The following is a 17149-nucleotide window of genomic DNA, read 5'->3' on the forward strand; positions in this document are numbered from 1 at the left end:
GTTGAGTACAGCTGGTCAATTTGAAAAATAGCATCAAACTGTATGAATATGAACCTGCATTGGCTTTAGTACTTTAGTATTACTGGGGGATCCATGATAACAGTATGGCCATTTTAACTGGATGATCATAGAGAGGCAACAGTAATTTCACTGAATTGCAATTATAAAAAGGTGGTCATAACTTTGAAAACATTATGCATGACACAGTAGTAGAATGTCATGTCCTAAGCAAAGTAACAATCAAGGAAATTTGCATGCATTTAAAGTCCTGTGGAGCAAGAGCAAAGAGCAAGCCAGAAAATGGCTCCAAACTGAGCGAGGTGTGTGGTATGAAAAAATGGAAGCACACAACAATGTGAGCATGAAAAAGAGCTGGCCTTTCAATCCACAAACACCTGGTCAAGACGTTTCCCACAGAGTTGCGAAATGAAAGTCGCTCATGCAAGGAGCAGTGGGAAGAAAAGGGCTACTTGCTTGTAATCCCTGCATCCACCTACTGAAAGCTCTAGGGAGGAGCAAGCAGAAACCAGAAAGAGTGAAAGAGAGATTCTAGTGTCCTGTTCCTCACACATGTCCCAAGTGGGAAGCAGTGGAAGTGTGCTCTCACCCACAAACCAACAGAAGAGGTATCTTAATTTATATGACCAATCAGTAAATAAAGGACAGAGGAGAGTCAGTCTCCTAGTCTCCCTAACAGTGGTGGAAGCATTAGAGGTTGGCATCATGAAGGGCTGCAGGGGAAGCTTAGCACCAGTCTGATGAAACTGATTGAGGTTGTGTTATATAACAGTTATTTGTCACAAATCATCATATTCATTTTCATTTGAACCATGATATGTCCATACAATGTACATAGTGACTGTACAGTTCTACCACAGAGAACATGTGTAACCTCACAGAGTAATTGCTCAGTGCACTAATTTTGTAAAACTTTACAGTATTTAAGAGTTCCTTAAAGGTAAAATGCATAATCTCATGCATGCTGGCAATAAGGTTTATAGCTGTAGTGTTTTTGTTGCTTATAATACATACTGTCGATCCCTAAATTATTGATGTGCACAGGTCCTGCTGGTGTTCAGTTTCCCAACCAAAGGAGAAACCCCCCACGGCAGCAAATGTGTGCAAACCTGATCTGTCTGCTGCCTGTGAGACATTGTCACACGGCCACTGCAATCTCATTTTCACAGTGACCAAAAAAGTGGAGTTTCTGTGGGCACTGAAGCCAGAAATGTAGAATCCTGTCAGAGAGTTATATTCTGACCCCGAGCGACAAGCTGCCACAGTAATCCCAATCTGTCCAGTTTGTGAGCAGCTTTTCCTCGTCTGTGAAGGGATGCAAATGCCATGCTGCTTCTCTGTGGCAACCTGTCAGCGAAGCCCACAGCTGAAGTTGTTAATCCTCTGTCAACAGCGAGCTGCGAGAGCCTTTTGTGCATATAGTGGGTCTTCTTAACTCTGGAAAGTGCAGCATTGTCTGTAAATTGATTCAGGCATGCTTCACCTTGACTGAGTATAGTTCAGCAAGTGTTTGGCCTTTCTGAATGCGACATTATTTTTTTTTTTCCACTTTCTTCACTTTTTTTTCTTTCCATTAAAGTAAACATAACATGTCACCATGCTTATGCAGTAAGCAGATGGAACTTTTCTCTATTAAATGGCAAGCGCGTATGATCTTGGCGTGAGATGGCACCTGTAAAGACAAGGACTGTGGTGGGTCAGTTCAGATCCAGTTGTTAATTTCCTAGGGTTTGGTGGACTTTGAGACAATGATGTGAGACAGTAGTACTGTTATAAAAATGACAGAAAATGTAATGCAAATGTAATGTAACTCAGGTTTTAAAAAAGGCACTCAGAACAGTGTGAAGAGAACATCGGATGCATCTTCCTTTTTTCCAAATTATAAGAGGAGGCATTTTTCCTGATATTCATTTCCAAAAATCCATATTTCCGAAAATCCAATACACAGGAGGGCTATGTGTATGGACACAGCAGGATATAGAAAATATTTTGATGCATAATATATTAGCTCTCCTCTGATAGTTCTCCCTGCCAGAGTCTTGGTTGTCAATATCTGGGCCAGCTGTTTCCTGACCTCTTCGATTGCCTCCTGTAACAGCTTCATCCAGAGTATCGGGAGCATCCTGCCCATGTTCCTGGTGCTGGCGTTCATGTATTCCGTCTGCCTGACCATAAAGGGGCTAGTGCTGGAGAAGGAGCTTCGGCTCAAGGAGGTCTTGAGGGCAGTGGGCGTGGGCAACGGAGCTCTCTGGTTTGCATGGTTCATCGAAAACTTCGTCCTGCTCGCTGTCCCGTGTGCACTCATAAGCGTGATGGTGAAGGTCAGTGCTGACCCGATAATGTGGTCCAGCAATCTGCTTGCTCTTCAGATCACTAAGCACTGCAATCATTTGTCCAATCATTGCCATTTTATTAGAAGGACCGTCCACTGGGATTGTAGAAGGACTCAGTCTCTGATTTGCCGAAATGGGATTACATTATTGCTATGTGAGTGCTGTTCAAACTTTGTAGAAAAGGTCATAGATTGTGGATTCAATGATAAGAGAATCAAATTTTGCAAACTGTATCCTTGGTTGGAAGCGAAGCTACAGTTTCCTCAGAACTGTACTTCCGCTCATTATCGGTTTGAACCAGAACAAGTAATTGAACTGAAGGTGAGTGGCCACATATTAAAAAAGAGACTGATTCTTTATGATATGATGATCTTGCTTTCAATAATCACAGCCATCAGTACTGAAGTAATCTCAAATTCAAATAAACTCACAGTCATGGGAAAAATCATAATCAGAAATTGATTGCATTTCAAATTGTGCTGATTTAATGTTGAATGACAATTTGAGTAATATTTTATGTGCATTTATTAATCTCTTATGTGCAGTGTGACTGAAAATATCTGTTGACTTTCACCAGGAGAGTTATTAATCTTTATTTGTTTGAGGCTGCATTTGTAAGAAGTGTCACTTGGAAGTTTTTGATGTCACTTTTTTAAAAGAGAATAATTCAGCAGAAGACTTCAATCTTCAGTTGTGGTTGCATTCAGTCCTCTGAGTGTTATGATGAAAATGGAGCTATGGTTTCAAAAATAAGGGTAGATGTCTACACCTAAGGGATTGTGGTGTTCCATGATCCATAGTGACAGTAATTTTTTGTCTCATTTTTGATTGTCATTCCCATAGAATCTGGCCCTCTAGGTTATGGTTATGGCATGACTGAAGAACAGTCGGAAAGAAGGACTACAAGCAGGCACTTGTTAATTTGAGTTTGCAGCTGTGGCAGTCCAGTGTCAATGCTCTGTGTATCATGGAATTCAGAGTGTGTCAAAAGTTGGGCTGTGGTAGAAAGGTCCAGGAGTAAATTGTTAGACCATGCTGATCTTTTATTTGCTGTAAATTTATCCATCATCTAGTTTCAGTTAAATAAATTAATCCAAGACATAGGGTGTTACCGATGGCAACCACAGTCTCTTTGTATCTGTAGTAGCAAGGCACTGATGTTACAAATTTCAGTGACCCACTTTTTTTTTTTTTTTTTCCAACAAAGCAGCAGAGAGTTCACAGTAGCTTTCTCAGAAGAGTCCCTGCTCCATTGTATTTTAAACTCCACACTCAAAACACCCTTGTGAAGGTTTAACTGCCATACAACCATTCATCACTCTCAGGTTAATACCAATGCACAAGAGCACTCCCATAAACCTGTTTAATCATATATTTTCGTATGTATGCGCTATAATAAAAAAAATGTTCCATAGAAATTCTGAACCCATTTTAACATGAAGGAAAGAAAGATATGTCTAATCAGCTGATTAGCCTCATAATCATTGGACACCCAGGCAAAATAACAATAACACCAAGCAATAATCAGTGTTTTTTACAATTGGTTAGCTGCAATACATTTACTTCGTCATTTTCCACTTGCACTATAATATTAATTTTCCATATTAGAGCTGTCTCCTGGTTCATGCTCATCACCATCAATCATGACACACAGAGCCATAGCATTAGTATTACCTAAAAAATAAGAAAAAAATCCCACTCCTACCAAAACAATCATTCACAGTCCATGGAATGAGAAGCATTATTAAGATCAGCAAATTAATTTCATATGTAGTCAGATATACATCCAGATAAATAACTTTGTATTGGTTAGATGTGTACAGACTAATTAAATTCAGACTAATTAAATTTAGTTAGGTGGAGTCCTCAAAGGAGGACAGGGCATGATTTGTACTGAGGGTGCAAACACATTCTAAATGATAATGTTATGTAGTTTTTTTTTTAACACATTAAGAATGCTGCAAAGCAAAAGGTAATTATAACTCATAAATGGATTAGGTCTAATGGATATACATTAAGGGCTATTCTGTATTTATTTGGGTGAATCATTAGCAATGCAGTACATATGCATCAGTGTCATTCTAAATTTCCTATTTCAGCTTGGGTGGAAAAAGATATAAGGCTTATTGTATTATCTTGAGATGAATTTTAATTTATTGTCTGTTGATCAGTTATTCTTAGTCACGCTTTTTTTGTAGTGTGTCAAACAATATATAATATATAATATAATATAAAATAGTATATACTATTGTTAACTATATTTTATTTTCAGTATTCAATCCTTTATAAATTTTGAAGTGGATAAGATCAACCTTCTGCATTTGAGCTAGTAAAAGCTACTGTTTAAGAAAGTATGTATTCTTTATTCATTGTGACTTTTTGCCTTTTCAAGATAACACTAGCCAGAAATAATTTTGCCGACTTGCATTCATCTAGCCTACTAAGTAGGCAAAGTTAAGGTGAATATGCATCGGCATTGTCGTGAACCAAAGCAATTGTATTCTGAGCATGTCATTGGCAGAAACACATCAGAAATGAATTCTGGTTTGAGACAAGAAGAACAAAATCAAGTACAGGCAAGGGAGGACGATGGCTTCTGTCAATAGTAATTTGTTATAATATAATCGTGCTCTCTCTGTGCATTGCCTGTTCTTGTTCTGGGTCTCAGGTTCCTCCGTTCCCTGTCACGCTCCCTGCCACTTTACATGACCCTGGCCTGGATCTACTCCGTGGCCATGATCGTGAAAGGCATTGTGCAGGAGAAGGAGGCCCGCCTTAAGGAGACGGTGAGGATGATGGGTCTTAAACACGGCACCTACTGGCTCAGCTGGCTTATCAGCAGCGTGGTCCCACTGAGCGTCAGTGCCTTCCTCCTGACCCTCATCCTCAAGGTGATTCCATTTTTAATTAACGCTAATCCCTCACAGCAGCGGCCTTACGGTGGGGGATTTGTTCCATGCTATGAGATATTACACAAACACATGCTCGGCTATCATCTGAAGTGCTGGTTTCTTTAAAATGCAGATCTTCACGTTCCGTTTTCTAAATTCAGGCATCCAGTGTACACAGTGTTGAGTAGCTGCAGGCAACAGTGTATATAAACACAGTAAAAGCACAGAATATTTTCAGTCGTTGCGTAAGGCATGCATTGTGATTATCAGGAGGGAGCTGCAATGAACAGTTGCCTCTGCTGAATCATCCACTGAGCATAAAAATCAATGCTGCTTGTAATAATTTCTTGTGTATTGTAAAAGTGGGTCAATCAATGCATATTCCTGATTACACAAATGCCTGATTGTGAGATTCAATCAATCTTTAATTTTTCATTGATTGTTGTTGAAAATGATCATTTTTGAGTGAATGATGTTTTATGTAATGTCTTTATCTTGTTTTTGCACAGTATGGGAAAGTCCTGCGGTACAGTGACCCCTCGGTCATCTTTGTCTTTCTCCTAATCTTCTGTATTTCGACGATCATGGAGTGCTTCTTCATCAGTGTCTTCTTCTCCAAAGCCAACCTTGCCGCGGCCTGTGGCGGCCTAATCTATTTCGTTCTGTACCTGCCCCACATCCTGTGCTACGCCTGGCGTGATGTCATGACCTTCAGAGCAAAGATAGCTGTGGTGCGTCTTGCAAGGCCTTGCAACAAACACACCTGTTTCTGTGGCACAAACAACTTAACATGGAAGTCTAGTTGACAGCAGCAGGCTCCAGAAGCAACCTGCAGAAGAGAATAATAAGAGTTACAGTTCACATATGTGAAATGCAATATGTATGGGCTTCTTCAGACTCCCGTTCTGACCATGTGAATGTTCTTTTTGTGAGGATGTACACCATTTTAGAATATTTAGACATTTCACTGTGGAAAAAAAGACATTCTTGGCAACCTGTTATCTACCCATTATATACTATACCTACTAGGTATGTCTCTTTCTCTCTCTATACACAAATCTATCTATCGAGATATAGACATATCTCGAAACACATATACACACACACACACACACACACACACACACGTCTTGTAATGTCCGACACTCGTACTTTGTGCCACACAAAGTACCTTTGCTGAACATCCTGCCCTTGACATTCAGACTGTACCGTTTCATGCAGATGGATGGGCTCGTGTCCTCATTTGCATGAGCAATGTGCCTCTAACCAAAATGACATCTAGTTTATCATCTATGTATGAATTTATTAGGAATGCGTATGCATTGTTGGAAAATTTACACTCCATAATATTTACCAAAATAATTGTGCAATTTTTTTAGCACAGCATTCATAAAGAAGGATTATGAATTATAAAGACTCATTACATAAGATTTATAAAGTCATATGTATGTTATGTGATATAAGTTTTTGATCACATTTTGATCACAAAGGCTTCTGACACCTGTTCCTTCTCCCCACCACACATCTGCCACCTCAGTCTTTTTTGTTTTCCTCATTTCTATTGAAATCCTAGTTCAGGGTCTTGTTTTCTTTACCTTTTCAAAGCCCTCATGATCAGACATCTCATCCTCAGAATTTGTGGTTGACATACTAGTTGTAGCCCTTCTCAATGTCAGGATGGCCAGCACAACACTGCTCAGTGCCCCTGTCACACAGAGGTCACAGAGTGGCCAGAGGACGAGGCACGGCCCCACTGACTCCTGCATTGTGGTTGGCTGAGGGGCATTTGGCAGATAACCGTAGGGAGTTTGGCACAGCTCAATGATGCTTGTGGGAGACCTCAGTTTGATAGACAGACAATGTGTGGGTCAGGGCTGTGGTACGCCAGCAGGCGATTAATGCCTTTAAATAGTGTGTGTCATTGCTCCTCACCTTCATTAAAGTGGTACTAAACCGAAAAAAGTAAAAGGAGAATCCTTAAACCCATCGACTTACATTGTGTGATTCCTGTGAGATTTGTTTTCATGAATTTCATGCTTTATTTTGTAACCATATCCAAACTCTGTTTCATCTTTTTTGTTTGGGGTAAATTTATATGTCTGACCTCAGCAGAAATATTCATGAAAGTATATCAGTAAGCCAGTGCAATGGTAGAATTCTGACCTGTTTTTCTCATAGTTCAGTTAAGTGGCAACAATACAGTGATGACATTGTTATCATATCATGGTAAGTTTGATTTGAGCGGAATTAATCTTGCAAGAAAAGCAGATTGAAATGTCAAAAAGAATCAAAAAGAGCGTTTAGAATATTTACCCTGGTGGGACAGTAATCTGTCATTTAAAATGATTTTACAAACAAAAAGGAGAAACTCCATAGTTTGGATATCTTTTTACATTTGAGATGTTTAATTTTCAGTTAAAATACAACCCCCCACCATTTAGTTTCTATTTGAATTCCACTATGAATGAATTTTCACAAACCTTTTAATTTTCACTGTTGCTTTCAAACTTGATTAAGGGAAAAAAAAACTCTCAATTGCTTGTACCAGAGTTTCCTGTCCAGTGTGGCTTTTGGTTATGGCTGCGAGAACTTCTCTCGTTATGAAGAGCAAGGTCTGGGAATTCAGTGGAGCAACATTGGGAAGAGTCCAGAGGAGGGGGATCGCTACAGCTTTGTGGTTTCCATCATCATGATGCTTATCGACTCCTTTATCTACTGGCTGCTCACCTGGTACATCGAGAATGTATTTCCAGGTACTTACCATAAGTCAAGTTTCATGTATGAGGACAGAATTCAGTGACGGGTAGCCAAGCAGCATACAAATGGCAATGAAAATTGTGCTTACAGAGTTCAGGCAAGTATGCGGTTTTGCTAAAAACCCATAAAACACTGCGGTAATTCAGTTCAATCTTGTTCAGATCAGGCTACATGTGATCTCAGTTGAATTTCAGGATACAACCTCTCACAGAAGTAGAGTTTCTTGCTTTACTAATGTGTGTCTGATGTCACTTATTCTTCACCGCAGGCCAGTATGGGATAGCCAAACCCTGGTACTTTCCGTTCACTGCAACTTATTGGTGTGGGACGTCAGCAGCTCCTCACGCTGACCCAGATTTGCTGAAGGGCTCAACAGATAAGAATTGTAAGTGATTTCTTTAAATTCTTAGCAATGACCATCATGTGTGCATGGTTAATTGGTCACATTTTCATAGGTTAATTGCATCGCTTAGGAAACAAAACCTGTACCTTGGGTTAATATCTGGAGCACTCTGCAGATCTGCTAGGAACAAGAATACTTTGGTTAACATTGATTTCTCATTCTGTGCTTCCTTTTGTACTGATCATCTGTTTATCTAGCTATGTATCTATTGAGCTATCTTGGATAGATGGATGGATGGATGGATGGATAGATAGAAAATCAGCTCAAAAGGAAGCATAGAGCGGGAGAGACTTCATTCCCAGTCACACTAGAAGTTAATGGCGTGCAGCACAGGGAATCTGGAACACTATAAAAAATACTGAAGAGAAGACAGCTCCATTTTGCTGATGAGAGCATGGAAACAATGCAGAGAGAGAAGTGAAAAGCTGCACTGACTCTGAGTAATTGCACTAACCTGCCACTAAATCAAGTTGTTTTCCATGAAAGGAGACCAAACTTCTTGCCTTATTAAGGATGTGTTTAATAAAATTACATGCAAACCTGAGATGTGAGACAGAAAGTCAAGCCTACGAAAGTTGTAACCGGTACCTAGGGTATTCCTGTGAACAAAAAAAAAAAAATCGTACTGCTGTGCCTTAAATATATATGGTGTGCCAACCAGACACATTTATAACAATTTTTCTACATATGTCTGTACGTGTGTAGTACATGTGTATATATTTGTGAAACTGCTTTGATTTAGGTTACATGGAACCACCACCACCTAATATGAAAGCAGGAGTTTCCATCAGGAATCTTGTGAAAATCTATAAGACTGGAAAGAAGGTGGCAGTAGATGGACTGAGTGTCGACTTCTACGAAGACCAGATAACATCTTTTCTTGGTCATAATGGAGCAGGGAAAACAACTACAATGTAAGTTATACCAGTATCATTGAAAATATTCTGTATCATACTTTAAATACTCATTAGTCCATGGATTATATTAGGACCATTGAGCCCAACAGGTCTGATCGCTCTTCTGTTCCAAGAAAACACACCTAAGATGTATTATATGATGTAGTATTGTGAATAAATGATTAATTGATACCTTATTGGAGAGGACTTATGCAGACTTTGTAAATAGTTAACAAATGCATGGTAATGAATACTGTGCACTTTATGCCAAATGTTCCAAAACTAGGTTGATGCTTTACACCATTACACTGCATTAGAAGCTTTCATGGCTCATTAATTAGACGCTGATGTGAATTAGACGTTAATTATACACACAGGTGTGTCTTGTTGCCACTCTACTACAGATGCACAAAGAGGATGAATTCACGATGAAGCACCATGAGTTAGTGCTTAACAACTGTCATCATTCGTTATTTAGTTGTTGGTAAAGGTGTGAATGACACTACATTAGTTAACATGAACTGATACATTAGTCCTTGTTTATGTATGTAACCTTAATTTCATACAGAGAACTAGAGTGTTGCATGTGGTCTGTGTATGGCAAAACAAAACAAAGAAACAGTATTAGAAATCAGCAGACGAGAGGATTGAATATGACATGGTATCACAGATTGCACAGAAGAGTCACTTTCTGCATCATATATTTTTCTGATGTTTAATGCATGGCATTGGCTTTTTGAAATTATCAGAAAGTATGGTATGAATCATCTGGTATCTGGTTGTCATACATTTTGCTGCAGGAATCGGCCTGAGCATTGTAGCTTTGAGTAAAACGTCCACTGTGCCAGAGAATCGGAAAGCAAGAATATTGAAAAGATTTACAAATTGAAATTCACTAGCATTCCCTTTTCACAGGGGAGTTATTTCCAACAACGGCATGTATGAAAAATTCTTTTCTCTTTATGCTTTCTAGTTGCATTCTATTGTACTGATATGAGTGTGCTGTCCAAAAAATCTCTTTCACTGCTGACTACCTTCAGTCCTGAAAGGTATATTGCACACACTGTTACTGTAAATTATTGTAAGGTTTGATTATATGCTTTACTTTGTAAATTATGTTTTGCAACCACAGTGTAGTAAATATGTACCATACAGCAAACATGTATTAACCCCAAATGTTTTATTCAGGAATGTTAAATGGCTATTTGTAAAGGATTGCTGTAGGGAAAGGTCTTTTTTCGCTATCTGTATCCATTCAGACAATGAGTGCAGCACCCCTGCTGTTCGGATCAGATAAAAAGTTGTTTACTTCTGCAAGTCACTGCTTGCATGACCCTGCAAGTGATTTTCCAGTGTCCTCAGGGTTCTAATGCTCTGTAGGTTCATTGTCCACCCATGTCTCCAGGAGCCCACCTCCTCCTGAGAATACAGAGCTGGGTAGCCACTCTTTATCACTGCTCCATCTTTGCTTCAAAGACAGCTGGTATGCTGTATGTAATTATCATAATCATGAGTTTTGTTCTTTTTCATGTTCTTGCAGTTAAATGTTAAAATGAAACATTGTGCAGGAGGGAAAATATTTTACAAACATGTTCCTATGAACTCAATGTTGTTTATTCAGGTTTTGTGCTAAAATTGCTGGATTGTTGATGTTATACAATTTCCCATTTAATTGGATAGGTGAATGGGTGAGAATAATGTAGACCTGGTAAGGTTAGAGTAATTTCAGTAAATTTAGTGTGAAAAGTATAGGCATCCATTTTGGCCAGATGAGAAGGATTTGTGCCATGTGTCTCTAGTTAGACGATTTTTTTGGTGGTGCTAATTATATTTCACTCTGCAGATACCAGAGCTATATTGTACTCACTGTAAAAACCTGTTGAGAGCACAGTTCCAGACTGATAATGAGGAAAGAGTTGAAAATGTTGTAGGAAAAATGTGATAAGAGACTAGACAATATTTTTAGCTCACTCATTCACATGTAGACACATGTATGAACACAATATCACAGTCAGATTTTGTTTTTAGTTTTGGTGGTGTTGTGGAAGGAAATATTTAAAGTGGGGCAACATTAACAGCAGATCCTTGTAATAATTTTTTCCCCATTTCTAAGTTAAATATATTTATTTTATCAAATTATTCTTTTTATTTTTCACATGCCACTGGATAGCTCCTATTTTTTTGTACACATAAAATGCACATTTTGATCAATATTAAAATACTTTATTTCTAAATAACATACATGAAAACAAACTAGGAATGCAGGAACACCCTTAATTGAGAGAGACTGACAAGTACCAGTCTCTGGTTGGTCAAGCATACAACTTCAGTTAGGGAGCATTCTTGCTAATATATACAACATTGTAGTACATGGAGAATGACGGAGAGAGTAAATGATACCAATTTTCCACCTTCCCATTGGAGTTGCGCTGTGCCAGGGTGATTTTGGGACTTTTTCCACTGGCTCCAGCTTGGATTGAGTCATGGTGAGGGGAGGAGAAGCAGCCTGACTTCATTGCTCATGCTTGGTCATGACAATATCTGTACATCATCCACGTTTTGCTTTGTTTTTCTCACTCCACCATCTTTAAACCTCAGAAATAAACAGAAATGCTTTGCAGCAGTGCATAGCATTTGTTTTGTGACAAAACCACAAGGAACGACAGCAAAGTGGTGCTTTGGTCTTGTAATGAATTTCAGGCTATAAAATGACATTCAGGCTCTCTTATATACAGTATTTGGGCTGAAGCTGCCATGGAGGAACAGCTGCTGTCTTCACAGTGGAATGAGCGACTGTTTGCCTGCAATAGCTCTGAGCTGGCTAAGGCTGGCTACATGACAGCTGCACTGCAGTGTTGGGAGGAAATTAAACAAAAAAAAGAAGATACAGCACATATCTTGCATGTCTTGCAAAAGCACACCTATTTCTCCGGCAGCTTGATTTTCAGTGGAGTTTTCTTGGTGACAGGGTCAAATGTCAGCTACACAGGTGTCTACTCCTTGACTGAGCTGCCATTTTTCTGACAAAGAACATGTGACCAAAAACAGAGGGAGAAAATGAAGTACAGTCAGTTATATTCCTGTAGAAGCTCATGTTGCAAATAGCAACAGTTTTATACAAAGAAACTGTAGTGGTTAATAGTAATAGTGGTTCAGTGGTGTAGTGGTCTGAACTTCAGGGTTAAAACCCCGCAAAGACAGTTTCATTTGGCACTTGGTTTCTTTCCTCGTCTATGCCCCTCTCACTACATCTTGTTGATTTGGATCCAAAATGTTTTACCAGCACATGTCACAGTCAAATGGTAAATTTTCCATTTCGCTGTTGACAGCCTTCCCAAAACCTTAGCTTGTGAAGCCACCATGTGTTTATACAAACTATTAGAGATAAAGTCCTTTCCACATAGTGGTTTTGTATTGCTGCATTGTTTAATATGGTCATGAAACTGAAGTGTAACAGTTTCCATGTGGAAATTGAACTGCCATGACATATTGAATCAAGCCACTCAGGAACATTTTAGGCAGAGTTGACAGTAAAGTCAAGTGATCCATATGGCAAAAGGAAGTGAGGAGGTCTGGAAGGATTATATAACAGCAGAGAAAGGACACTACAGCGGGACGAAAGAATTCAGTCACAGAAGAGATGTTTCAGCTGAGTCACCTGAATGAAAGCCATATGGAGTGAATGAATGAAGCTGAAAGTCATGGAGGCTTGAAAAATACTCAATTTTGTGTGTACCTCCAGTTATGTGTGCGTTTGTGTCTATGATTTAGTTTTGATTATTTAGTCTTTGCTGTCATATCATGTGGGTATTTGTAGAAATGAAGGTCAGCATTAAGAGCTGAGGTTCCAAATTAATGTTTTAATAATGATTTTTATTTTAACATTTGATTGCTTTTAGGTCAATTCTGACAGGACTTTTTGCACCAACTTCAGGAACAGCTTTTATCAATGGGAAAGATATCCGCACAGATATGGATGCCATCAGGAAGGATTTGGGAATGTGCCCCCAACACAACGTTTTATTTAATGAGTAAATATAAATTCACCTTATCTGAATTTCATTATTTTGCTCATACGTTAGTGTCAGAGTGAGTGCATTAGCTTAGCATTTTCTGATGCTTAATATGTTTGTAATGATATTTTATTGTGTGTCTGTGTTGCATAGATTAGAGTGAGTGTATTATAAGACTAATGTCCTCATTATGCAACCCAGATTTCTCCTACAAGTTACAGTGGAAACGAAAGAAAATAAAGCATTTTGTCATTTATCATCTGTGCACTTAATCCATATATGTAATGGATAATGCGGTCCAGTTTCCAGCCTCCATTATGAGATAATATCTCTTTTGATGCATGTATTTTCTTTGACTATGTGGCTGTCACTGACTTTATCTCCTCTGCATCCATTGTACAACATTCATAATATTTATCATTAATAATATCTATGTACATCATAACAAAGTGGAAGACTGTCCCATTGTGCTATTGTGCACATGCAATGACATACTGTATATGCTGTGATCTTATTGTATCACCAGTATAAACTAATAATGTACACTGTTATAGTAGTGTTCCTGGCTCATGCTATGTAGAATGTACAGAATATTCGGTTTTGTGTATACACACTGTAGTGCTTTGGTGTGAGTCACTTGGTACCACAGCATATGGTAAACCCTCTTATCTGCTTGGATTTAGCTGTTGTCTGCTGCTTTCATGCTACATCTATAAGCACTGCTTTTACCATTGGCTTATATTTGTGCTGCCACAATGGATTAGACCAACTATGTCTAGCATCTTAGAATTTCTCTGTATTAAGCTTTATGGTTTGGTAATAATGATTATATTTTATGTGTTATCATTGTTATTAATCTTACTTTATTTAAGCCTGACAGTGGAGGAGCACATATACTTCTATGCACGTTTAAAAGGGAGAAGCTCAAAAGAAGTGAAAGTTGAGATGGACCAAATGATTAAAGATGTTGGATTGCCGCACAAACGGAAAGACCTCTCCAAAAATCTGTCAGGTGTGTTCCGTGTATGTTTGGCTGCTTTCACATAGCATTTAATGAAGCCTTTATCTTGTCTTATGATGACAGTCTCCTCTCAAGTGTTAACCTTTATGCAACAAGCAACCCCCACTGTGTGTGTAATCATTTGCAAGAAAAATGTGTCTGATGAAGTGGCATCTATCCAATTCACTGGATTTGAACAATAATAATCTGTGAAATTTGACTTTTAAGGTCTGGTTGTGTTATGGGTGAGCTAATATGACATTTACACCGCATTAACGGTACAAAGTGCATGTGCACTTTCAAAGTTTGGCGTGTGCAGTCAGTCAGGACCACATGATTTGTTCTGTATTCCAATCTATTTGGGTCTGTTTTGGGTATTAAATGCCATGAATCGCATAGAATAGTTTCCAAGATGCTGTTATTTTGTCATAATGCAAATTAAATATGCTGTTTGTAAAATGTTTTTTTCTCCCTCAGATAGTGTTTCTTTATATGCACACATGGATAATGTTATTTATATAGATGCGTTTGCAGCTGTTGTATGATTGTTTTATATGAAACTATTATGTCCTTGGTTTGACATTGCACGCTGTCTTAGCAGTTGATCTTAGAAGTCAGTCAGGGGCTCCTAATCTAGAGCAGCGTTTCCCAGATCTCTCCTGGAGGACCCCTGGAGGTTTTAGATCAGCTGATTCAAGTGATCAGTTTGTTATTAAGCAGCTTCAGGAGTTCATAATGAGATTATCATTTGAATCAGCTGTGTTTGTGCAGGGAGTGATCTAAAACATGCAGGACAAGAGGTCCTCCAGGAGAGGTTTGGGAAACGCTAGTCTACAGCATTTGCTCATGAAAGCGCCTACAAGCTGCAAATCAATATCCACCAAGTCTGAACTGTTAACAGAATCACATCATGTTAGGTTGAGGATTCTGTTGGCCTCTAGGGAGAACATGATGGTTGGTTCCATGCATAGACATGAGGAGAGACCTAGCTAACTCTAACTACTAAAATAGTAGCGCAGCATATGCTAATAAACAGGTTATGGATTGACAGAGTTGGTGACTGGGTGATTTTGTATGTTACCAAGGTATGTTTTGTACTTGAAAACCTCTGAACAAGCTAGCAAAAATATCAGCAGGTAACAAGCATAGTACTAGTTTCTGAGGTATTTGTTAGAAACTAATTCGCAGAGTTTTATTTTTTTTTTCTCTGCAATAAAGGAACAGTAGTTTGGGTGAAATGTCATATTGCTATCAAAATATCACACATGATAAAAAATGGAATGTTTTTGTTGATAGGCGGAATGCAGAGAAAACTGTCTGTGGCCATAGCGTTCGTGGGAGGGTCAAAAACGGTCATCCTGGATGAGCCCACTGCAGGTGTGGATCCATATGCCAGAAGAGGAATATGGGAACTCCTGTTAAAATACAAACAAGGTATGTCATGATCGTACAATGGAAGGTAGGTTTATTGCAATTATGCGGGTTAATGAGCAGAAAAGACGATACACAGGCAAAACATGGATCCATTTTTATGATTTGTTATCAAGAAACCTGTCCAGGCTTTTAACATGACTTGTAAATTCTCAAAGTGAGTGCTTATTTGGTTGATATGCTTTTTTTTTCTGTTGTGGAGAAACATTTCATCTCCTAATACTCCATCTAGCACTTTTTTTATTCTTTTTTTTTTACCTTGATTCAATTGCATTCCTTTCAGCACATTTCTGCTGTGTTTAAAGGCAGTTTTTCATCAATGTAAAGTCTCGCGTAGTGTAACATCACAAGAATACCATGGGGAACCCTTTGTAATACGCCTGTTCAGAGCAAAATGCCTGTGGTTTAGATGTCAGATATAATAATGTGTCTTCACGTTTCATTTCAAAATACATTTACCACGTTGGTGTTTTTCAGCCATTCAGCTGCTTGACACTTTAAGGTTTGATTTGTTTATGTGAATTGTGATGAATTAACATGGGCCATTATATGAATTTATTTTCCAAAGATGTCTCTATGGGTAGTTTTAATTAAGTGACATTTTATCTCCATTTGCCATTAGTTTTGCCCTCAATGATTAAGTGCCTTCCGTCCTCTCTCAAGCTTGAGATAATTGTCCTATCATGTGCTCCTACATCCCTACAAATGAAGTGAATATAAGCATGTAAGTGATGTTTTGACACCTCCATTGATGTCCAGTTTCCAGATTATCTTCAAAAGACTTCAATGGGAATTACATGGTGAACATTTTTGTTCCGTTTCTAAGTATTCTTTGCTCTGCTTGGATCATTGAAGGTATTGCTATTTTAGGTTGAAATGTATGTATAGTTCTCCTCTTGCTGGCACATTGCTTGGATTGGTTGAAGTTTGTTTGACATTAAGGTTCAACAACAGAGAGTCTGTCAGTAAGTTTTTTTTTTTTTCTTTTTTTACTTATCCTCCTATTTTATTGATAGAAGTTGATCTAGGGAATAATTGCATATTTAATTCAAAAGAAAGCATGTAAAGTGGTATGTGTGTTTTGTCCTCTAAAAAATGGAAATCTCAAAATATTGTGCAGTATCTGTCAGGGGTCAGCTAAAAGCGTAACCTGAGCATTATCCACAACCTGTTATTACAGCTTTAATTACTTTCAGTAAATAGAAAAAACTAATAAATGGATGTCCTAATTTGAGCCTAGTAATTGCATCCACAAATTGGGTGTGGTATTTGATTTGATTCTGTGTGGCAATCATGACACAAACTGTAAGCCTAAAAGACCACAGTGCTGAAATAGGGAACTCAGTGTGATGAATGAAACTTTGGTAAAAGTGCTTTGAGATTCTTCTGCTTATCATTAGTCCATAA

The 17149-nt window shown here is 38.4% G+C and overlaps 1 protein-coding gene across 1 annotated transcript in view; it reads left to right on the plus strand.

Annotated features, from left to right (window-relative positions):
* Positions 1-17149, plus strand: part of LOC118793670 (phospholipid-transporting ATPase ABCA1-like) — a 136686-nt gene that overhangs the window by 37847 nt on the left and 81690 nt on the right. The window contains exons 14-21 of the mRNA XM_036551898.1: positions 5020-5242; positions 5752-5973; positions 7791-7995; positions 8268-8384; positions 9145-9316; positions 13198-13329; positions 14184-14323; positions 15608-15745. Coding sequence (XP_036407791.1) covers positions 5020-5242; positions 5752-5973; positions 7791-7995; positions 8268-8384; positions 9145-9316; positions 13198-13329; positions 14184-14323; positions 15608-15745 — 1349 coding nt within the window. The remainder of the gene's footprint in view (positions 1-5019; positions 5243-5751; positions 5974-7790; positions 7996-8267; positions 8385-9144; positions 9317-13197; positions 13330-14183; positions 14324-15607; positions 15746-17149) is intronic.

Source organism: Megalops cyprinoides, chromosome 18, assembly GCF_013368585.1.
Source record: "Megalops cyprinoides isolate fMegCyp1 chromosome 18, fMegCyp1.pri, whole genome shotgun sequence".
Taxonomy (NCBI): Eukaryota; Metazoa; Chordata; class Actinopteri; order Elopiformes; family Megalopidae; genus Megalops; species Megalops cyprinoides.